Source organism: Haliotis rubra, unplaced genomic scaffold (assembly GCF_003918875.1).
Source record: "Haliotis rubra isolate DU_JTF1 unplaced genomic scaffold, ASM391887v1 Scf468, whole genome shotgun sequence".
In the NCBI taxonomy this organism is placed as follows: domain Eukaryota; kingdom Metazoa; phylum Mollusca; class Gastropoda; order Lepetellida; family Haliotidae; genus Haliotis; species Haliotis rubra.
This window is the reverse complement of record NW_025767155.1, coordinates 756,318-780,920: the sequence shown is the minus strand read 5'-3', so window position 1 is coordinate 780,920 and position 24,603 is coordinate 756,318. Positions and strand designations below refer to the sequence as shown.

The 24,603-nt window shown below is 40.6% G+C and overlaps 2 protein-coding genes across 7 annotated transcripts; both read right to left on the bottom strand.

Annotated features, from left to right (window-relative positions):
- Nucleotides 1–7,575: 7,575 nt before the first annotated feature.
- Nucleotides 7,576–12,966, bottom strand: LOC124290518. Its single transcript, XM_046727263.1, has 4 exons — nt 12,690–12,966; nt 12,147–12,169; nt 10,421–10,651; nt 7,576–7,971 (listed from the first exon to the last, which is right to left on the bottom strand). Exons 2-4 carry the CDS (start codon nt 12,154–12,156, stop codon nt 7,799–7,801), a joined length of 414 nt encoding a protein of 137 aa, XP_046583219.1. The 5' UTR covers nt 12,157–12,169; nt 12,690–12,966; the 3' UTR covers nt 7,576–7,798.
- A 2,488-nt stretch (nt 12,967–15,454) lies between these two features.
- LOC124290511 lies at nt 15,455–24,592 on the bottom strand. Of its 6 annotated transcripts, none has more exons than XM_046727251.1 (5): nt 24,367–24,592; nt 22,608–22,792; nt 17,905–18,366; nt 17,243–17,496; nt 15,455–17,058 (listed from the first exon to the last, which is right to left on the bottom strand). In XM_046727251.1, exons 2-4 carry the CDS (start codon nt 22,615–22,617, stop codon nt 17,282–17,284), a joined length of 687 nt encoding a protein of 228 aa, XP_046583207.1. In that variant the 5' UTR covers nt 22,618–22,792; nt 24,367–24,592; the 3' UTR covers nt 15,455–17,058; nt 17,243–17,281. The 6 variants fall into 6 exon arrangements, with proteins under 6 accessions (XP_046583207.1, XP_046583210.1, XP_046583204.1 ...); XM_046727254.1 differs by having other exon boundaries at nt 15,455–16,769; nt 24,367–24,591; XM_046727248.1 differs by having other exon boundaries at nt 15,455–17,496; nt 24,367–24,590.
- Between the last annotated feature and the right edge of the window lie 11 nt (nt 24,593–24,603).

The window sequence follows — 24,603 nt, the reverse complement described above, 5'->3', positions numbered from 1 at the left end:
TTTGTGAGGATTGAATGCATGAAATGAACATGACCAATTTTGTGAGAAAATATGTATAAAGATATTCATACATGATAATGTTAAAATATATGACCACTGAAGTGGTGTGCAGAATGTGTCGATACAAACATACGATACACAAAATAATTTATAGTCCTCTATTTGTCTAACTTATATTTTGTTAAAACTATTAAATCTTTCTCTCAATCTCTCAGCTGTCTGTGTTTGGGCTGTTCCATTGTATTGAAATAGGTAACAGGCGAGGGATTGCAATTCTTTTGCATTTAAGAGGATAGCGTCCGAGTTCGGCATAAATCATAAAACTACAGGTTGATTTCTTTACACCCAGTAGCTTTTTCCAAAAATCTAAAAATCTAAAAAACATCTTTCAATATTATCTCCCTTGTGTGAGCCCCATACCTCAGATGCATAGCATAAAATACTACCAATGTAGGTATCAAATACTGATAGCAAATACTCATAGGCCTACACTGTATACATCTAACATATCTTCTGTACATCTGTATTATTTTTATTTATTTATTTATTTGTGTGTGTGTGTGTGTGTGTGTGTGTGTGTGTGTGTTTTGTTTGTTTCTTCCATATTTTTCTTCATTTCTATAATATCTTTATCTAACTGGGATAAGTGTTTTTCTGTTGTGTGTTTGTTTTCGTCCCACATGTGGCTGAGAAACTGTTGACTACTCTCAACCTTGTCCTTTCTATCTCCAAATACTTTTATTTCACTTTACAGTTCACTAACGTTGTGTTCAATAGTGTCCAGTTTTTGCAACCGTTTAGGAATATCGTCTATTCTACATCATGTTTTGGGCCACGGTTGGGCCTTTGTAGTTTGGGTAGATGCATGGACTCACCTGGAGGCAAACAGCATTTTCGATCCTTAGGGTTAGGGGTTAGGGTAGGGCACCCTAGCCGATGTTTAGGGTTAGGGGTTAGGGCATGGTACCCTAGCCGATGTTTAGGGTTAGGGGTTAGGGTATGGCACCCTAGCCGATGTTTAGGGTTAGGGGTTAGGGTATGGTACCCTAACCGATCTTTAGGGTGAGGCCAGCTAGGGGTTAGGATATGGCACAATTTCTGATCCTGAGGGGTTAGGTACCCTTTCCGATCCTGTTTTTGTTCATACAGATTGTTTAGTTATCGGATTGGTACACATTTAGGACGCATTGCAGATTTTAGTTTATGCCATTTTGCATCTTGTAAAGCCCGCCCGTAGCGAAACGGTGCCAGGCTGGTCAACCACTGAATCATACAGTCTGAACAAAGGTGCGTTCGATGCTAAACACTGCCATCATTTCTTTGAATATGACAAGCTGTCTTCTCTGAATATTGAAAGTTATCACTTCAGTTAGCTCCCAGACAGATACACGTGATGGCGGCAAGACTGTCAGTTCCGACGCAGACCACACTGACCTGTGTGCTGCTGGTCTACGTAAAGCTGACGACACAAGCCACCCCTACCTCCTTGTAACCGTGAGCATTCTTTTCAACGATCCCTTGTACATAAGTAGGCCTTGGTTCATCTTTCTCCCAAAACAGAGTAAAAAATCTCACCGTTTATTCAGTGCTTGGTTACAGCCTTGTAACCGTGAGTATTCTTTTCAACGATCCCTTGTACATAAGTAGGCCTTGGTTCATCTTTCTCCCAAAACTAAGAGAGTGAAGAATCTCACCGTTTAATCATTGTTAGGTTGCTGTGATGACGTCAGTTGTTCAAATGGACTTACTGGTCAAGAAGAAAAAGGTGTGAATATTATCTTTTGGTGTATGTATGTCGGATGCACAGAGGAGGCATTATTGATTATGGCTGTAGAAGATGATAGTTTAATCGCCACATCGAACGATATTATGATATATATTAATCTTGAGATGCGGCATCTATTCCAGCTGAGAACAACCTCTATGCCCCAGTCTTCGTTAATTCCGAGGTGCAACAGACCATACCAGAAACATTGCCTATAGACGCCAGCGTCGCAACACTGAGCGCTTCGGATAAGGACACTTTGGTTTGTATCATGTCCAGTCTTTTTAAGATTTCAGTCGAGAGTAGAATGAAATGATTGTTGTTCTGCTCTAGTTTCATCAAGGCAATACTCGGTTCATCAGCGTTCCGATGAAATCTGTGTCTGATTATAGTCAAGAGAGTATAATAATGCTCTTGACTAGAATCGGATTCCATTTGTTTTTGAGAGCAAAATATTTAGCTGTTATCCCGACTGTACTCGCCATCATATATATGATATACACGCTTGCCTTTAGGCTGACATGAATCTGCTGAGTATGCCGTTTAAACATTACAGTGTAACTTCGGAAGCCTGACGTACAGCATCATCGGCGACGTATTTCCGAATAGAAAAGGACACAGGAACAGTTTCTTTGAAAACCAGCCTGACAAACACACCCATCGTTGACTTTACTGTAAGCAGGAACACGTATTTCGTCACCAAACCTGTACACCTCATGCTATGTTTTGGTCAGCTTGAAAGGCAAATTTCGTTGACATTTCTTGTTAACAGGGTTTCAAAGAACACAAAGAATGACAGAATGAAAGGGTTTCCGTTTATAGTATGTGTTCCAGTATCCAGGTTTGCATTGCAGGTCAAGATTATGTATAACTTCACTGACAGATTTGGTTGCGCTTAGTGCTTATAAGAAAAAAAATAGTAGAAATAATAGATTATTATATAAACACTAGTTAATATTTGCTTTAGTGTCATTGTGCTACTGATTGGTCCGTATAGAGGCACAAGATGGAAGCTCTCCTCCGCGGCATTCCACCGCATTGCTGCACTTAAAGATTACAAGAAATATTGAACGCCCAGTATTGAGTTCTGCAACGTATGCTACCGACATTCTAGAGACGGCCCCATTGCTTGAGAATATCCTGCGTGTCACAGCCACAGATAGAGATGCCCAGGTATTGATTACCTCAAAGGGGTTCACTGTTTGGACAATATTTTTTAAAAATAAAAATCTAGATTTTGCAACCGTATATTGTTTTATACGTTATGAGTAACATTTGATTTGGATGTTTTGCAACCGTATATTGTTTTATCAACCCAGAAAGGGATTCGAATCACTGTTTGGACAATATTTCAACCCAAACAAATCTAGATTTTTGCAACCGTATAATGTTTATATTTTATTAATGAGTGTAGCGGGAGAATTTTCTTGAAAATCTATTTCTTCACCGATTTCGTTCAAATTTGAAATATAAGTTACTCATAACATATAAAAACATTATACGATTGCAAAAATGTAGATTTTTTTGTGTTGAAATATTGTCCAAACAGTGATTCGAACCCCTGTGGATTACCTCCCTTAAAAACATCCAAATCACTCAGGTGTCTCACAAATGTGTTTATAGTTGAAACATTGTTTCATCGAGTTGTGAACATCATTACAAACATGAAACCTTACATGTCAGTCCCCCAACAATGAAGTGACGTATGAGCTTGTAGGAGATGCTGTTGAACTCTATTACTTATTAAAAACTGATTTGATGTGCTATTTAATCTTTTTACTTCAAATTATTTATACTTTAAAAGTTTATTTATACTTGTAACAGTTGTGCAGCTTGCTCACCAAGGTAGATATAAGATGGTTCTTTCTTTGGTTCGTTGCATGATGTTATGTTGGTATTATCTATATTTGAAAGATGTCTTTATTTACATGTTTAATACATCCTGAAAATTGATGTTTTTATTAATGTACCCTCTGTACACAGATGCCAGTGGTTGCTCGTGACCGTCTATCCCCATCTGTGGCCATCAATGTACAACGCAACGTCAACCCTCCTATTTTCACCAATGAACCATATGTAACCAGTCTGCAGGAATATGCCAGTATAAATGATACTGTCTTCACAGTTAATGCTGTCGACACGGATATTGTTGCTCCGTTCAACACCATTCAGTTTAGTCTCATTGGTGATGACACAGCTCCAGCCCACTTCGATATCCGTCAAATTGATAACAACAATGCACAGATTTTCGTCAAAGCACCAGTCTTGAATGATGACGAGACAACTTATATTGTGAGTATACATACCAGTTTAAATGCTGTAACTGTCAGAATCTTAATATATATGTTCATCTTTATCAAAGAATAATGTATAATTGTTTCATTATGACTTAATCCAGTGAAGTGCTGTTTAGTGAATATATTTTGTATGTAGTTTCATGAGAACACTTTGTATTTGTCGATGAAAAACTGTGGAGTGTCACTGAAAAGGATTTTTCCTCAGTCAAATTATGATAGGTCGATAGTTTAGGTAAAAAGAACTACTTCATTTTGTGGGTGGTTGGGACCATTTATTGTGTTTCGAGCATATTGTGTGGCATGTTTCAAAGTTTAAAATTTACAATTACACAAATTCAGTTGCTTCTTTAATACGGTTTCATAATTTGTATTTTCAAGACAAACTTGACATGTAGCCAAAAGGAAGTACCAGTGAAATGAAAAAAGAGGTTAAAAATGACATAATATATTGTACGTTTGTTTCAATTCTGGGTTGGGGTTTTTTTTTTCAATAATGATCAATGGCAGGTTAATACTGTTGTACAAGTTTTGATTCTCTGGACAAAACAGTTTTGAAATTTGTCCAAAAGGCTCCACTCATGAAACATATAAAAATATTTGATTTCTGTCAGCATGATAATGTGATCCCATGGAGAAATGAGAACACTGCAAATTACTTTTGTATTGTTGAATCCTTCAGTACGCTATAATACCCATTAATGTTCACTTTGTCTCATGCCTCATAATACTATTTGTGATCCCAAGGTGAGAGTCCGAGCGGCTGATGGAGGTATTCCTAGCAAGTCCGACACGACCACTGTTCGCATCACAGTCATCAAGAATCGTCAGCACTCAGTGTAACATAAGGTGTCCCAGGCTGATATGCATCCCGCATGACAGACACGCCTTTTTGTGGCCAATCGTACATTTATTATCTGCCCTTAGATACAGAGTGAGCGGTGGTATCGTAATTAGTGCGCGAAGCGCTCGTAATATATTCGCACTTACATATCTCTCTTTCTTGAAGAGATCTCTCATCATAATGATGTAATAATTTCAAAACAGTTAAAATTACCTTTTTTTCCAAATTTACTTATTCTCATAATATCCTCTTAATTCTCTGTGTTAAAATTCTTTTGTGGAAAGTAAATGTCAAAATGTAGCAATCCTCGAATGAATAAAATGTAAAGATATAACTTTCTTGATTTTCTCGATTATAATTTACTGTTCTTAATAATTGTGCCAATTTGTGCTTGTTTCTTGTCCTTCCATGTAGATCTGTTTGTTACAATGTAAGTTACATGTTATAAATTAGCTTTAAAACAAACATAGTCTTTTAGGTAAGTTGGTCTGCTCCGGATTCTCTCAGGTCTCATGTGTTGATCCCTGAATTGTCTGGTCCAGATCCGATTATTTAAATACCGCCGCCATATAGCTGGAATATTGCTGAGTACAGCCTAAAACTCAACCCACTCACTCACTCAGGTCTCATTTTGGCTGTGTTTGAGTCTTGTGTCGCCTTGTGTTGTTGTGCACCTTGGGCAACATTGTCACACTGGTCAAGTTCAGGTTGGACTATGCTTGGGTTTTCTGGCTGTGCTCTTAGTAGTACCTGTTCTCTCAGTCATTGTTGAATTCCTTGATATACACACTGTCATTTTCTGTACTGTTTAAGTCAATCATGACACTGTCCACCAATTTGAAGTTGCTTGCATCTCTGGCAACTTCTTTTTCGTCAACCATTATTCGAGCTGTGGTGGTTGAACCTTTCACACCGATTACAACATAGAACGTAGCTTGCATCTCTTGTGACTTCTCTTTCGTCGACCATTCCTCGAGAAATTATGGTTGAACCTTTCACACCGATTACAACATAGAACGAAGGTTCATATGCTGTACGCCACTTATTATTCTTTTGTTTCGGATTACACTTGTATTGAAGTTCCGTGAGTTGCGAAGATCATCTTGAGTTTGGTGCAGGTAGGTTCTGCTGCTTTTGTATATAATCGTTCGACATGAGGATATCTGATGCATTTGCCGATAACGACAAGGCTGTAATGACCGTCAGGGTATGGTCCTGCAATGGAGGCTGTGTCCCATGGTTTGTCTGGAATCTGCATGATCTTCACTGGTTCTTGTTTAAGTCCTTTATCGTAGCAACTTGACATTCAAAGCACTGTTTCACTGATACTTCCACCATATGGCCCATGCTTGGAAACCAATATCTTGCTCTCAACATCTGTTTGGTCTTGGTAGATCCCAAATGACCTAATGTGTGTGCTGCTTTGATCACTGTGCGCTGGAGATCGGATCGAAGTAAGTTCTCTCACTGCTGATATGTCTATTGAGGCTCGCAAATGCTTCTGACTCGTCTGTTCCCCATTTGAAATGCACATCCTTCTGTGTCAGCCTTCTGAGTGGGGCTGTGATACTTGCACATCTGGGTACACACTTACTCAAGTAACCAGTCATTTCTATGAAGCTTCTCACTGCTTGTTTGGTTTCGGGTGGTTTATACTTTCTCAGTGTTCTCACTTTCTCTCAAACATGTCCTGTGAAACCTTGGCTCCGAACAGTAGACACTTGAATCTGTATGTTACCCCAGGGAGTGCTAAAGGTAGTAACTTCTTGTGATTTCTTGTCGAGTGTCAGGTGTTGGTAACCTTGGCGAAGGTCTAGTTTTGAGAACGTAATGCAATCAGGAACTTGTCCTCTACAACTGGTCCCTGAATAACCCTGCTTCTTTCCATGAACTTATTTGGAATTGTCAAGTCCGCACTGGTTCTTATCATGCTTGGTTTCAGTTCATCTCTTCCTACATCTTTATGACAAGTGGTGAGCACCATCTTATTGCTTCGTCAGTGGGTACTTTCTCAAAGACATCGTCCTGGATTCCTTGGTCTAGTGATTCCTCTAGATAATATGGTCCTTCTCTTGGTTTCTGAGCAACAGGTACGTCTTCCGGCTTCATCGGCAATGTCGCTGGAAATTCATTTCCATTCTTCTGAATGTTTTCAACACCTTCGAAAAGATTCTTGTATTCATGTACAATAGTCTGAATTGGATCGGTTTCAGTTGAAGCGTGATTTACCAGGTTTTCATCTTGAATGCCCAGATTGCCCTCTTTATATGAACCATCCACAATTATCTGCATCATTCCTAAATATTCAAGAGTTGGAAACTTTGGGACACCCCTCCTAGCTTTTGGAACTGCATTTTTTGCAAATGTATTCTTTGTTATTCTTTTCAATGTAAAAATGTTTACATGTACCTTCATGTTTCTAAGTGACTTAACGGGAACCGATTTTTAATGTCACGGTGATCGCCTATATAACTATCATTAACTTTTCGTGATAGTTTTGATCAACTCATTTCCGGCGTGGGTTCAACTGATGTCTCACACACACGAACGCACGCACGCACACACTCACACTCACACACTGTTGTTATGGGCATACCAGAAAGAGTCTCGAAATGATATTTTGGAAGGTGAACAACCTATGTAAGTTTTGAAAAGACAAAAGCAACAAATCATGATGACAATCATTGTCATAATGACCTAATTATTGTTCATTAGGATACACAAACATATGATGAACATCTGTTAAGGGAGTAGTCATGTTCAAATGTTTACATGAATTGTTATTTAGTTGATGGTAGACTATATGCCACGCAAAATACACGTCACATCATCTGTGACACAATGGGTTTTTTCAAATAAATATGGCAAGATTACATGTCCCTGTGGTACCACGAGCTACAGCTGCTGTATCACCCGCTTGGCTATTCTTTTCATCTCCCCATATTTCCTTGGGGGCAGCATCCTCTTGGCCCCCCGATAGTTCTCGTCCAGATGCTGGATTAGGTTGATCTGATCCCGGATCTTCTCACTGTCTTCTATTATATCTTGTTTCGACATATTCGATAACACTGTAGATCAAGATACAACGTTATAGATGAACATGTTTCATCGAAGTTCTGGCGAAAATATGAAAAAGCCTTTAATAATAATAATAATGATAATAATAATATGGATTCTTATGTTGCGCTAAATTCCATATCAAGTGTGCTCAAAGCGCTAATAGAGTTCCACAGTTCATCATTAACCCGGATAACCCAAAAGATGATGTGTGGATTTCGACAAAAACCACACCAGGCTATTGGACCATGCTATACTGACGGGTTAATGGCAAACTGTAAACCACCAAGGCGTATCACCAAATATACTACGTTTTCATTACATTTATACGGAAGCGTAGTAGGGCCACGGTGAAATATTTTTTGGTCTTACTATCTCCTACGTAGTACTTAATATCTCCTACGTATGACTTAGTATCTCCTACGTAGGACTTACTATCTCCTACGTAGGACTTAGTATCTCCTACGTAGGACTTAATATCTCCTACGTAGGACTTAGTATCTCCTACGTAGGAGTAAGTATCTCCTAAGTGGGTATCTCCTACGTAGGACTTAGTATCTCCTACGTAGTACTTAATATTTCCTGTAGGAGATGATCGATATACGTTTATATGGACTAATCTGAAACGGTCGACTTTAAGCCCCAGACACGCACACAATCTCCTGTTTCACTGTTTCAGTCACTGTAAGAGTCTACAGTCATTCGTTTCATTCACTATTAGAGTCTACAGTTATGTGTTTCATTTACTGTTAGAGTCTACTATCATGTGTTTCAATTTACTATTAGAGTCTACTGTTCCTTCGCTATTAGAGTCATGTGTTCAACTAATTGTTGCACATTAGTACTGTGTTGGACCGACTGTTATACTTTACTGCCTTGCGTTCAGTTTGCTCTACTATTACGCGTTGCAGTTAGTTCACTGTTATATGTTGCACTTTGTTACACTTTACTATTATGCATTGGATATTTCAGAGGTCGTTGCACATGAATCATAATCTGCGTGTACAGACGTGTCTTAGACTATCGGTGGCATCCCCTTATATTTATACAAATAACTATTATGACAATTCTTTGCCTTTTTGAATTTCGTATTGTTTTACGCCGCACTCAACACGTGTCCACCCCAGTCAAGTCAACCTGTAAACAATTACGAATAAAACCGCAAACGAGCGTTGCATCCGAACCAACCTAGCCCCATCAAGACAAGCAACAACTTGCGGAGGTCGTGTTATAACCCGAGTTTCATATCACCTCACCCCAACCACCCCTCTCTCTCTCTCTGTGTGTGAATAGATGTATGTATGATAGATTAAACATAAACATACCCAAACCTCCATAACTGCAATTAGAGCAGGGTCCACGTCACCCTAACGTAATACACACACAATAACACTGTATAGTAACACACTGCGTTAGTGTCATGAATATTCACTGACTCAAATTTCGGCTGTCTAACGTCCTGCATAGCCAAACATTTCTCAACTTAATAACCATCCTTAAAAAGGATATATTAAGTACTACGTAGGAGATAGTAAGTCCTACGTAGGAGATATTAAGTCCTACGTAGGAGGTACTAAGTCCTACGTAGGAGATAGTATGTCCTACGTAGGAGATAGTATGTCCTACGTAGGAGATACTAAGTCCTAGTAAGTCCTACGTAGGAGATAGTGAGTCCTACGTAGGAGATAGTGACCCCAAAAAAACTTTTCACCGTGGCCCTACTACGCTTCCGTACATTTACATATGTATATGTATTTCCATTTGTTACAAAGTTCAGTAAGACTATTTAGATTGGACTGTATAACGCAGAAGATTTATACTCATGCCAATAATAGTTGTCACCCACCTCCCCACCCCAACCCCACTTCACACCCTCTCCCACCCCACCCCCTTTCCAATTAAAGAAAATGAAGGGGGTGACAACCATTATTGGCATGAGTATATTTCAAGGAACAATAGCATGCGCATATAATACAGTAGAGAATATTAAGTGAGTAAGGAAGTCAATATATGCATTCAGAAACAACCTAAACAATGGTGGCAGTACATTATCCCTTGCCGGATTCAAGTCTCTGAGGGTGAAAATCGCCATAGATCTGTTATTGTGCGAGATGCAAGGTATTTGATATTTGATATTTTGATTCATAAACACCCAAACCCAAAACGCACAGGCCAAAAATAATGAAATGTATTAAACGTATTTAAGTGTCGATTAAGCTTGCACATAGATGAAGGAAATTCGACACACTACATACTACTCTACTGCATACTACGCTTTCCCAACATCACGGCGGGGGACACCAGGAAAACGAGCGGCGAACGCTTTAACCACTAGGCTACCTCACCGCCCCATGTCTGGAAGCGCTGACTAAAACAAAATATTCTGTCTTCAATGAAACAACCCAGCTGGTTCACAGACATACAAAATACAATGCAACACATAATCAGTGAAATAGTTACCGCGGGTTTTCTCTTCCTTGACTGCCAGAGCTCTTACATTGTCGCCAAAGGTATTTTTGTCAGGGTCATACTCATTGATGCGTGTTACAGCTGTCCTGAGCATATCCTTCAGCATGCCATATCTTGCCAAGAAGAACACCCCTTTAGCTGCAGCATACTCGTCCTTCAGCACACGCACTATGTTGCTAAGGCCATGTAATTTCAAAGTGAGCTGTATGTTTTCAGATTGTTCTGAAATTGATTTCGAAAACACGTTCATGTATACATCTCAAGAGAAGTCAATGAGTTACATTATTTCAGCTCCTGACAAATACTATTGTATTTTAAAAGGTTCGTGTGTTCGTCAACTTCTACAAAACTATACATTATGACATATTGCCTACAGTAATATGAAAGAAGCGGAAGTTCTTTTACTTCTGTTGAGCAACACACACACAAACGATAACATCAGCACACTATCTCTCTCTCTCTCTCTCTCTCACACACACACACAAAACACACACACACACACCACCCCTAATTTCTAAGCATAATTTTAAACATTCTTATGTACAAAATTGCTGGAACACCCCCCACCCACACGCACACCTAGTACGTGTGTACAAAATTGATGACCCTCCTAGCCAGCTCCCCAGAACAAAATGAGTGACAACACCCCCACCCCAGCCTCCTCTTAAAATCATCATCATCCCCTAGCCATAACTTATGAACGGTCCCTTATCCACATTGAAAATTCAGGTTTCTCTACCTTGTTTAGGAGTATGCTAACACACAGGCATGAGCAGTTCATACTGATGCACTTTTGAGTTAACTAGGACCATGAATTACAAGCAACGGGAAATCGTGAACCACACTCCAACGTGAGTGACAATAGCTTCGAAGTATTTTCTGAAAAAGCTGTTCAATCAAGAAAAAGCAACACTGCGTGATGTTGACGTTATCATCGAAATAAACAATTGGTTAGGAGAGGCAACCGAAACCTTAGTTCCAGCCACGCAAGTACGTAGAAACATGGGCATAATTAGTATTCATTTTGTGAACCTAGTTCAAATTTAAAATACTTCGTTTTGTGTAGAAACATTTCATTGTTGCTTTCTCATGTCACAATGAATCAGACCGCCTCCGTGGTGTAGTGGTTAGAGCGTCCGCCCGGGGAGCGGAAGGTCGCGGGTTCGATCCCCGACCGCGTCAAACCAAAAGACGTTAAAATATGGTACTTGTTGGTCCCTGCCTGGCACTCGACATTAATGGGTACAACAAGGACTGGTCGGCTCGGAGTCAGTATAATGTGTCTGAGTGGGGTATTCATGCTTCACTGCGGCATGGTATCTCAGTGGGCAAGCACTATAAAACCAGCTTAAGTCTGGGCTAGTACAAGCAGCCGCACATACACATACACACGCATGCACGTCGTCATATGAGCGAAATATTCTCAAGCACGACGTAAAACCCAATTTCACCTCACCTCACCTCACAATGAATCACTTTTTCGCATATATATCTGGGCTACTTATTTTTTCGGAAGAGGACGCGTAACAATAGTGAATTCAAAATATTTCCTTCTATTTAGTGAGTGCGTGAATGCATACATATCTCCAAATATTTCCTTTGGTTTTGTTTTTATGTCGTGCCTGATCTATACATGATTCACAAATACTATTGACAATAGTTTACACGTCACAATACTAAGTGTGTTCCTTGAGGAAAATATTAAACGTTTACTTACCTCTTCCCATTATTCTAAGGATTCTGGAATCAAAAATATGTTTCAAGATATTACAAAAATGAAATATATCACCAGTTCGGTTCAGTGCTGTTGTTGTTGTGAGAACAAGGTAGTATTAACTAATTTTACCGTAAACAAACAGGTATCTAAGTAAGTAAACAATCCAGAATCAAGTCTTACTTTGCGGCAAGCTATACCAGCTTACAGTTGCAAACAAGGAAATGAAATATCATTTTACACACCAGCGTTCAGTAGTTTCGGGATGACAGTTTGTGTGCGCCTGTATAAATATACTACAGATGGTGAATAATGATATTCCCATTACAGCTCCATGTTTTGTGGACGGATACTGGGAGAACGACTCGGCTTACTTTGCAAGGACTCAATAATCTGAAAATCCTGCTTTAAACACAAACACCTGTGAACTCACAGCTGTGTTAATATCACAAAAAAACACAACAGTCATCAATCACTACACTGAACAACAGCACAGCACTATCAAGTAGCTGGTAGGTGTTAATGAAACACAGTTACAATACATACCTGTGTTAGCAGGTAGGCCCAGGTAAACAAGGTTATCTGTCGGACCGCGTCTCCCGCGTCCCATACATGTAGCTCAACGATCGCAGTTGTAGTTAACTTTCCTATTCTGTGTCGTTGAAGGTCATACGTGAATTTTGAATCAGTAGAGAGGTGAGATGGCGAGGGGATGTTTTACATAGGGACCGTACCTCTGATATCCATGTTTTCTGGTCACCGTTGAGCTTCACATGCAAGGTGACGCTTACGATTATTTGAAGCCATATGACGTGGACTCAAGAAAACCAACCAATCGTGAATAGTTAGCTGGTGACAAAAGGGTTTTCCCCACCGGCGTCTGACAATCTGTCGTCAGCCATTGATTTAATAGTGTCGTTTTGATCAATGACATACAGGCTGCTCTTCAGCATGAGATACACAGTTACCAGTAGACTCAGCTACATATTGTTATTTACATTATTTTTCTGCATGTGTAGATACTAAGTGACATGGCGTATGCTTCTTTGTTTATGCTTTGAGCACGCCAGACTGGAGCTTCAGGAAAGATTGAGTGACCTGAAAACGGTTTTTTCTTTACCAGCAAAGCATGATTCACTATATATAATGAGGAAATAGATGAATGGTTTTCAGTAGCTATGTTTGTGTTGGTAGGTATGCTTTATAGATCGGGCATTATGCGTGGCGGTCGTTATAGTTGGTTGGTTGATTTGTTGGTTTACGCCGCACTCAGCAATATTCCAGCTATGTGAAGACGGTCTGAAAATAATCGAATCTGGACCAGACTATCCAGTGATCAACAGCATAAGCACCGACCTCCACAATTGGGATACGATGACGTGTGTCAACCAAGTCAGCGAGTCTGACTACCCGATCCTGTTAGTCGCCTCTTACGACAAGCATGGGGTACTGAAGACAGATTCTAACCCGGATCTTCAGGGGTGGCGGTCCTTATGCTCGTCGGTTATAATACCCGTTGGTATAATGTTGGTGGTCACGCCAGCCAGGAGTTGTTGGTAGCTATGGTAGCCCGTAGTTGTGTTGTTGGTAGCTATGCATATGGTAGCCAGTAGTTGAGTTGTTGGTAGCTATGGTAGTCAGGACTTGTTGGTTGTCGGGACCATCCTATAATTCAACATTTGGAGGAGCGAGACCATCATATATTTCAACATTTGGAGGAGCGGAACCATCATATATTTCAACATTTGGAGGAGCGAGACCATCGTCTATTTCAACATTTGGAGGAGCGAGACCATCATATATTTCAACATTTGGAGGAGCGAGACCATCATATATTTCAACATTTGGAGGAGCGAGACCATCATATATTTCAACATTTGGAGGAGCGAGACCATCATATATTTCAACATTTGGAGGAGCGAGACCATCATATATTTCAACATTTGGAGGAGCGAGATTTCATTTCGAGACCATCATATATTTCAACATTTGGAGGAGCGAGACCATCATATATTTCAACATTTGGAGGAGCGAGACCATCATATATTTCAACATTTGGAGGAGCGAGATCATCGTATATTTCAACATTTGGAGGAGCGGACGACCATCATATATTTCAACATTTGGAGGGGCTGAGATCATATATTTATATTTCAACATTTGGAGTATTTGGGGAGGGACCATCATATATCATCATATATTTCAACATTTGGAGGAGCGAGGACCATCATATATTTCAACATTTGGAGGACATTTGGAGGGACATCATTCAACATTTGGAGGATATTTCAACATTTGGAGGAGCGGGACCATCATATATTTCAACATTTGGAGGAGCGGGACCATCATATATTTCAACATTTGGAGGAGCGAGACCATCGTCTATTTCAACATTTGGAGGAGCGAGACCATCGTCTATTTCAACATTTGGAGGAGCGAGACCATCGTATATTTCAACATTTGGAGGAGCGAGACAACATTTCGTTTATTTCAACATTTGGGGAGCGAGACCATCATTTATATTTCAACATTTGGGGAGCGAGACCATCGTATATTTCAGCATCTATAGAAGCATTTGGGGAGAGACCATCATATATTTCAACATTTGGAGGAGCGAGATCATCGTATATTTCAGTATTTGGGGAGCGGGACCATCATATATTTCAACATTTGGAGGAGCGAGACCATCGTCTATTTCAACATTTGGAGGAGCGAGACCATCGTCTATTTCAACATTTTGAGGAGCGAGACCTTCGTTTATTTCAACATTTGGAGGAGCGAGACCATCGTCTATTCAACATTTGGAGGAGCGAGACCTTCGTTTATTTCAACATTTGGGGGAGCGAGACCATCATATATTTCAACATTTGGGGGAGCGAGACCATCGTATGTTTCAGCATCTATAGAAGCGAGACCATCATATATTTCAACATTTGGAGGAGCGAGACCATCGTCTATTTCAACATTTTGAGGAGCGGGACCATCATATCTTTCAACATTTGGAGGAGCGAGACCATCATATATTTCAACATTTGGAGGAGCGTGGCCATCATATATTTCAGTATTTGGAGGAGCGAGACCATCATCAATTTCAACATTTGGAGGAGCGTGGCCATCATATATTTCAACATTTGGAGGAGCGAGATCATCGTATATTTCAGCATTTATAGAAGCGAGACCATCATATATTTCAACATTTGGAGGAGCGAGACTATCGTCTATTTCAACATTTGGAGGAGCGGGACCATCATATAGGTCATTAATTGGATTTGTACCAGTATGTTCTCAAAACACAACAGACATAATATAAGAAGGATTTTTGTTGTTTAATAGCAAGAATAAAGTACATGAGGTGTGTTGGAAGAGGAAATTACAATTTACACTGGTTCAAGTCACAACCAAAAGATAAAAAATATATATAGCCAAAATAAACTCAGATTAATACAGATCCTTTTACTTTATAAGCAATGCTGCCTGTCTCACGACATTCTTGAGGAAATATGTGTTAAAAATGTATCATACGTCCTAAACTGTTAAACTGGAAATGATGTCACATACCCATCGATACCTATGAGAACTGTTGAATATTTCTGAAGGCGATATGCTATTCCTTGCGATTTCAATTGAAAACAAACTACCCAAAGTAACATCGAAATTTTTATACGTAATTCTTCTTTGCGACACTTTCATCGTGGATTAGTTGGAATAGACGCTGAAGGCGTAGAAACGTGATTTGCTCTGCAGGGGCTAGACGGTCACTTCCGGGCTTTATCCATTGATCATGGTGCATGGTGGTGCAAGACATTGTTTAAAAAATAAATATCAATGCATGATTTCATCATTCTTGTTTAAAGAAATTAAATGATGCCATCATGCAAGAAAGTATGTTTCGTAAAATGAACTTGATAGCTTGTGTTGGAACATCTTCAAGTCTTGAAATCTGTATTTGTGTGAAAGTAATACATTCTGAAATAGCCATCCAATATTGTTAAAGAAAGGTGATCAGTGAAGTTCTTCCCTTGCTGTTGCACACATGCCTCCATGTGATGTTTAGGTGAAGATATAATGGTCTACCGGAGGCACCCAATGACTCAAGGCATATCAGGTAATAATGTGAACATTGAATGTAAAGTTACGTATGAACAGTGTAAATATAATACACACAAGTCTATGGGGGCCAAAGGCACATAAGTACTTCGCCAACCTTGATTGTGCCGAGATTGTGCCAAAATTGTGTCATCAGCAGCACTGTAGATGATGTACAGTAGAATACCCGAAAGTATAAACCAGCTGCAGGAAGCATTTTCCAGTGCTCCAGATAGTTTCCAGTATCCATCAGTATTGCACTGCACGCAAAATATCCAGCCACAATACGTCCACTGGTTAAATACAAAAACTTGACAGTATCCAATACAATATCGTCATAATTCACGGAGCTGAATACTGTACAACCGTAATATCCGATGTTGAAGATTATATATGAGTACTATTCCAGCTCCCCAAGCATTCCAGATCAGATCTCGTGCTATTTACAGCTGCAGTATTGCAGATACAGGCATTCCACTTGAAATTCCGATCTCCATGCTGTTCCCGAATTACCGTTAGCCTCGGATGATGTACCACTTTCTGAAAACAAATCACAACTTACATTTCATTCCACAAATTGTCTATGACCCATCATCTCAAAACTGAATTCCCATGACATATGCACGTACTATCAGTCATGACCTGTTGGGTATCCTAGAAAGGACATGAGATTACCAGAGTTCTGTTACTGCAGACTCTTGTTCTGACCACCATACACATCCCAAAAGAGTCATCATCAGTTTGGTACCCTGAGTGTGGAGATACACAACAACCTACTAGTTTAGACTTCTGTTTTGACCACCATACACATCCCAAAGGTCATTATTACCAGTTGGATACCCTGCTTGTGGAGATACACAACAACCTGCTAGTTAAAACTTCTGTTTTGACCACCATACACATCCCAAAGGTCATTAATACCAGTTGGATACCCTGCTTGTGGAGATACACAACAACCTGCTAGTTTAGACTTCTGTTTTGACCACCATACACATCCCAAAGGTCATTATTACCAGTTGGATACCCTGCATGTGGAGATACACAACATCCTGCTAGTGCAGACTTTTGTCCCGCGTTACATCCTTGATCATGTTTTTCATGATCCCGTATCGTGACAGTGGAAATGACTGTTTGGAAGTTTCATAGTCCGTTTTGAGCTGTTCTAATCTGTTAAAGGCTCTCATGAACCTAGGACCAAATGCCTCGATTTGTTTCCTTTTGAGCTCATTGTCTTCCAGTACCTCCTGTTTTGACATCTTGCTGAGATCTGAAACATGAGGCAAATGCGTTGGTTATGCCAACCCAACAGCCTGATGATAAGGAGTTTATCAAATTCATTGTGGGCAACCCCTTTCATGATCGTCACTGTGATGAGTTTTAACATGGGACCGCTAAATTTAGAATAATCAAAGCCTAAATGGTTTGCGTTGAAAGGACTGTCAAATATTGTCAGTTTCGCATCAATTAATGGGGGAACAATTTCACATTTGATGGAAACAAAACGTTGCAGGCACCTATCCAATATCCTATAAACACAAGCGCAATGAAAAGTGACGAAAATATGACGGAAGCATGAACATGCGAATAATGATTGACAGCTAGCGTTATCATGATGTTCCATGTAATTATTCTAGAAACCTGGGGTCATCTTCTACTATTTAACCACGGTACCTACCTTTCCTAGTTGCAGCAGCTGTTTCAATACCATCCGACTTCCCTGCAAACGTCTTACACGCGGACAGCAGCCCGCCCATGCCGCCAGCGTGAGCATCACTACCACTCCTTCCACTACTGCCACTGGCAGAGTTATCTGCCCCTGATGCCGACCTATCCTTGTCGGCAAAATCTTTCGCCTTCCCAAGAAGTCCAGACAAACCAGATTTAGGTTTGGAAGTATCTGTCTTCGCATACGTGTCAGCCTTCCTGAGGTTTTCATCCTTCACACAACGTTTGATCATCCTCTTGAGTACGGCGTAGCGCTGTATGGGGAAAGCACTGTAGCTGTTGTCGTAGTCCTGCTCCAGCTGCACGAAGATGGCCCTGATCTCCCTGTACTGGGTCTCCAGCTCCCGTATCTTGTGGCCCAGCTTCATGTTCTCCGACTTCAGACCATCCTTGGTCCAGATCACCTTGGTATCTGAAGAATATTCACCAAAAATGGTTAGGGAATAAGATCCACATTATTTTGCGTGTTTCTTGTTTAACTGCGCACTCAACAATAGTCCAGGGCTTAGATTTTCGAAGCTCTCTTAGCGCTAAGATAGTCGTAAGTTAATGTTAATGTATGGCACTTACGACTATCTTAGCGCTAAGGAAGCTTTGGAAACCTAGACCCAGCTATATGGCGGCGGTCTGTAAATAATCGAGCCTGAACCAGACAAATCCAGAAGTCAACAGCATGAGCATCAATCTACGCAACCAAGTCAGCATGCCTGAACTCCCGATCCCGTTAATCGACACTTACGACAAGCATTAATTGCTGAAGACCAATTCCTCTGGTGAGACCCACAGAAACTGAATTACGAGATAACCTAATACACCACAGTTTCCAGGTTAATTCGAGGTGGTCCATCAACAATTAAACACTTCTAATGATAAGCCGCCTCTAATGTCAACTTTAGCGTTGTTTGAACAAAGGTGTGTCACCTCAAAATTTAAACTGAATAGGTTTATCACTATTCAACCATTTACTGCACATATGTTCAGGACAGTCACACGATGGGAAGGTTTTGGGGATTTTGTTGTTGTGGTTGTTGTCTGTTTTGTTTGTGGTGGTTTCGGGGTTTAGTATTAGGCTCAGTCCGTCCGCCCGTACGAATTGGAATATCTTAAGATCCGTTGACTAGATTTTTTTTATACTTCTGTACCTAGGTTCATCACAGTATAAGAAAGGTCTCTGTCAGGTTTGGTGACCTTGGCCTTCATTTCAAGGTCACAAGGGGACTTAACGTTTTACTCTTGTCAGCGAGATATCTCAAGAACCGTTCTCTAGATTTTCTTCATATTCAACTTCAAGCTTTATCTAGGGAAGGCGCAGGGTCCAACCGATTTTGGTGACCTTCACATAATTTTCAAGGTCATGGCGACACTTTGAAGAATTCAGCATGTTAGACTGACTGAGTTTGGTTTTACGCCGCTTTTAGCAATATTCCAGCAACATCACGGCGGGGGACACCAGAAATGGGCTTCACACATTGTACCCATGTGGGGAATCGAACCCGGGTCTTCGGCGTGACGAGCCAACGCTTTAACCACTAGGCTACCTCACCGCCCCCACAGAATGTTAGATTGCATGTTAACATAGCAAGATATCGCAAAAACATTCACTGGATTTTTTTTGCATATTTGACACCAAGCTTCATCTAATGAAGGCGCAGAGCCCAAATATATTTTGGTGACCTTCACATAATTTTCAAGGTCACTGCGACACTTTGAAGATTTCAGCATGTTAACCTGAATTCACTGGATTTTCTTCATAGACTTTCAAGACTCCCCTTGAATGTTTTTCAATAAGCAATTTCTGTAGTACCACTTTTATATTTCATACACTATAACATTCATGTCAAGGTCAAAGTCAGTCTTGAAAATATTTGTGTGTTTGAACAACTAAAGAGCAAGATATCAAGAGAGCTCATGTTTTTGTTGACATTCAACTTCATCTTAAACATTCATTACTTTTTAAGTTTGATTTGATTTGTTTTGGCTTTTGTTTTGTATGTGTTTGTTTTTGTTGTTGTTATTGTTATGTTTTTTTGTGTGTTTTTTGTTTGTTTGTTTTTGTTTTGTGTTGTTTTGTTTGTTTTTATGTTTGTTGTTGTTTTGTGTGTTTTGTTTTTTGTTGTTGTTTTTGTTTTGTTTGTTTGTTGTTGTTTTTTTGGGGGGGGGTCGGTCGGGTTCTTAGTCATAACCCTACACCCGGACATTCAGTTAGAATCAACCATGACTTAGATCAGGTCTTCGCAAAGTTTAAACATAGTATTTGTTGGTACCCTCAAAATGTAAATTTGAGACATGGTTTATAGTGTATTTCATTACGGTACAGAGAATCATGTTCATTACATATTTAATTTTACTCTTTTGCCGGCAATGTCAATTAATGAGCTTTCACATTTATTCACTTGTATCATTGCGCCATAATCGGGGTCAGCACAACTTAATGCCTTGTCCTTCACAATTTGCTCCAGCTAAGCATGTATACACCTATAGCCTATGTGTGTGACTGAACAAATTTGAAATCGGCCAGACGTCCAGACTAGATATCTGAAAAACATTCAACATGTATGTTGATGAGGAAATATCTGACGACCAACAACGATGTTGCCAGAACTTCGGGTCATACTTTGATCAACCTTTAGCGGAGTAGCCCAGTACTGGCATCTCTGTGCGGACACGAATCCGTGCTATATCCTGACACACGTCACGTTTTTATGCTAATGATTTCCCTAACTCCACCCCAGTATGTAACAACTGAGAAACAGCAGTTCTTTGAGTGAGTGAGTTTACTTTTACGCCGCAATATTTCAGCTATATGGCGGCGGTCTGTAAATAATCAGACTATCCAGTGATCAACAGCATGAGCAGCAATCTACGCAATTGGGATACTATGACATGTGTTAACCAAGTCAGCGTGCCTGACCACCCGATCCCGTTAGTCGCCACTTACGACAAGCATGGGTTTACTGAAGATCAATTCTAACCCGGCAGCTCTTTGAGACGGGGATGGATATAAATAGTGATCAGAAGACAGTGCTGTTTACCATGCCATTTGAAGCGACCCTAAACGTCGTTATCGCTCACTAACAACAGTACCTTATAACATCATGATGGGTTAACACCTAGTAGAACCCTTCCTAATAGTCACAGCATTTCAAAACACTAAGTCAGGGTTATATATATATCATATCTTTAGGATACACTGTGACACTGAAACTGACTGAGATTATGAACAATTACTTCCTGAGTTAGCAATTTCCACGAAAAGGAAGAATTTAGACACATTCGTGGGTCCTACGTTGAGTCATGACACTGGCGACTGACACGGAACCGAAACGGGTGGTCAGGCTCGCTGACTTGGTTAACACATGTCATCGGTTCCCAATTGTGCGGATCGATGCTCATGATGTTGATCACTGGATTGTCTGGTCCAGACTCGATTATTTACAGACCGCCGCCATATAGCTGGAATATTGCTGAGTGCGGCGTAAAACTAAACTCACTCATTGCATTCGGGGGCTCCGAAATCCCGTACAACCTCAGCGTAAAATATTGCACGATCATTTAAATAAAATGTCCAAATTAAATGTGATGTATCTGTGACACGTCGCATAATATGATGAACACAATATATCTAGGGTTCTGTATAGTATTAATTATTTATAAATCAATATAAACGATGTTTTCTGTCTAATCTACAGTCCATCACAATTCAGTGACAGATACGTCTCCGAGGCAGGCGCTCGGACCGGAGGGCAAAACTTTAAAAGCCTAAAAATGCAAATACATGTACTGTGAGACTGGTTACACATTAAATAAATGCTTTTCATCACAGAGTACTGTGGGAGCATAAAACGAAGTTGTGGTACACTGTTGATTGACAGGAGTTCCAGATTATTTGACTTGTAGAGGGACAAGCGAGGGATGTATGTGGCTAACTGATCTTTAAGTGATATAACGATGAACACACAGCGATGACTGGTTTTCCATTCCGTTAGTTACATTTCCGCATGGTGCGCAGGCCCATTAAGTATCTTATATATAGACAGAGCTATAAGCACGTGGTTCTGATGGGGACAACCACTTATTCACCTTCAGATAGAAATTAACGTGAGTCCTGAATCATGACTTAATGATATGATTTCACCACTACTGCATCTCAAATATTCACCCCCGAAGGTTACCTGGGCTCTCAAATTTCACATTAAATCTATAACATCAATATTTTAAACATATGAAAAAAAGGTTCTACGTCTCAAGTAGAACATGCTTACATTCAGATATGAGGGAGGGATAGGGAGTGTTACGAGCCCACAGCGAATCAAAACTTATGGTTAAACACCTGTGATACACAGGCCCTCGCGCATGTCTTTGCGAGGTTTAAAGATTTGTAAAAAAATATATACAAAGTTAAGATGATCCCCCCGACTCGAAATGCTTCACGGTACAATACATCATGATGTATTGAACTGTAAAGCATTTTGAGTCGGGGGTCATCTCCAAAACAATATCTTTTTATCCACGCAAACACACGAGGGCCTGTGCTGTCACAGTCTCAAAATTGAAAACCCGGAAAGACTACTTCGACACGAGCAGTGGACTAATAGCATATCAATCTGTTTGTTAACCGGTGACGATGTATGGAAGACGATGTAAGTGACTTGCCTTTCCCCATTTTGTCCGACTTTGTGCGTGTCAGACTGGGTGTGTCCTCTGTATGCGTCTGACAGGGTATATATCCTGGGTCCAACAGTATGTGTCCGTCAGACTGGGCTGTGGCTATAGTTGTCCATACGGAACGGGGCAGTCACACACCACAGATGACTCAGGTGCGTCTGGAATCCCTCTACCTGGTACACGGCAAGTAGAAACAACACACTGATATAGCATCACATACTGCACACATACATGAATCACTGAACTACGTATCGTGCACTAATACCAGATAGTAACATAGTTAACATATTATCTACCACTAAGAAACGACTATCATGAACGAAGGCTCACGCACGGTGTGTTGGGGTTGGGCGAGAAAATCAGCCCACGCTTCCATCCGGCAATAAAATACAGATTACGAATGTCACACTGACATTTGATTCTACAATACGATCCCGATTATAACGCCACCGTATTTAAACACTGGTAAACCACGAGGCTGTTAAACAGGCTCGTCCACGGGGGCGGACTGGTAGGACTCTGTAACTAGTACTACTACCTTGACATATGGCAAGAGGTCAACGTATTAATCATATGTCAGCAATGAACATTCCCGCAACAACCGAAGCAGTTGTACTAACAAATGATAAACACCTGGTGTTAATAATTCATAGGTTGCAAGAGAATAACAATATTTATCTATTGGCTAAGGTGGTTGTCTGACTCGGTTAATGAGACAGTTAATGTGGCACAGCGACCTATATCAGCAGGAAGCGTGCATCGCAGCGTTCCTATGTTTACATGGCAACGCACGCATGTTTTGTTGGTTAATGCAGCTAATGCTGCCAGTGGGTTGGGTGCACAAAGGCAAGCACGGTGCGTCCACACAGCTAGACTTGATGCAGGCTGTTACGGTTTCAATAACAGCTGATATTACCGTTATATCCGGGTCGGCAATATATGAAATATTACATGGATATCACTCAACAGTTATCGTCGGTGGTGCTCGATGTTTAGCATATGGGAAAGTCGAGTGTATAGATCCCACAACGTCAAAACATCCTCATCAACGTTATCGATTATGGAAATGTCCACTCGTGTAAAGCAGCAAAGCAGAAAGCTGAATATCATCACTGCCGTCTTGGCAAGACATCACTATATCTGATAAAGCTAGCATCCCCCAGTTATATCACGACTGGGGTCCTAACCATTCTATCACATTGCAATACATTCACTGCTGATGTCTTGTCTGATGGGCGACACCGTTCTAGAGTCTACACTAGCATTCTGCCCACTACACGAATAGTTGTGCACTGACTGGTATCCTGGCCCTGCCTCACATCAACAGATCGTGTATTTATGGCACGGTAGGCATAAAAGAAAACAATCAGAGTCACGAACTTGAGGTAGTGTCTTAGAACAGGTCAAGCATGTCATGTGTTCCCCACGTGCGCGTTATAAAGGTGGCCTTATAAAGGTTATGTCAACAACAGATCTGCACCCGGTCAGTGCGGCAGCACAGGGGTCCGGGTATCAGTGACAAGTAGCCTGGGTTAATTATGTAACCACCATACATGCCTAACCCATTCACCTGACCCTGCCGTCACATACCTCACATACCATCTGACCTCGCGACATTTCCCGCGAAAACTGAAGACCGTCAACAAGCAATGTCAAAGCTGACATGTATCGAATACAATCCCTGTAACGTTGAGATTCAGCGCATTATAATACACGCTGATCATAAAGCTATAACATTCCCACTTACCTGCTCGCAATGTTGAACTACATGTGCCTGACGTATGCATCCAGAATATCGGGCTAATTATCTAGGCCATGCCGTGAGCTCGCTTCTCTCTCTAGCTCTGCCTCCCTCTATCGTCTGCTCTCTGTCAGGCAGACCGACTCACTGTCACTGTAGCATTACGCGGCGTATCTCCCCCAGCTTGAACATATCACTCCGATACAGCAGATGAGGGGATAATGTCAGAACTACAGATGCTTC

Bases quoted from the DNA above. Each gene is read 5' to 3' on its own strand.
- LOC124290518 (XM_046727263.1), bottom strand. The intron at 7,972-10,420 runs GTAACTATTTCA...CTTGATCTACAG, and splicing joins CAAGGAAGAGAAAACCCGCG to TGTTATCGAATATGTCGAAA.
- LOC124290511 (XM_046727251.1), bottom strand. The intron at 17,497-17,904 runs GTAGGTACCGTG...CTCATGTTTCAG, and splicing joins AGCTGCTGCAACTAGGAAAG to ATCTCAGCAAGATGTCAAAA.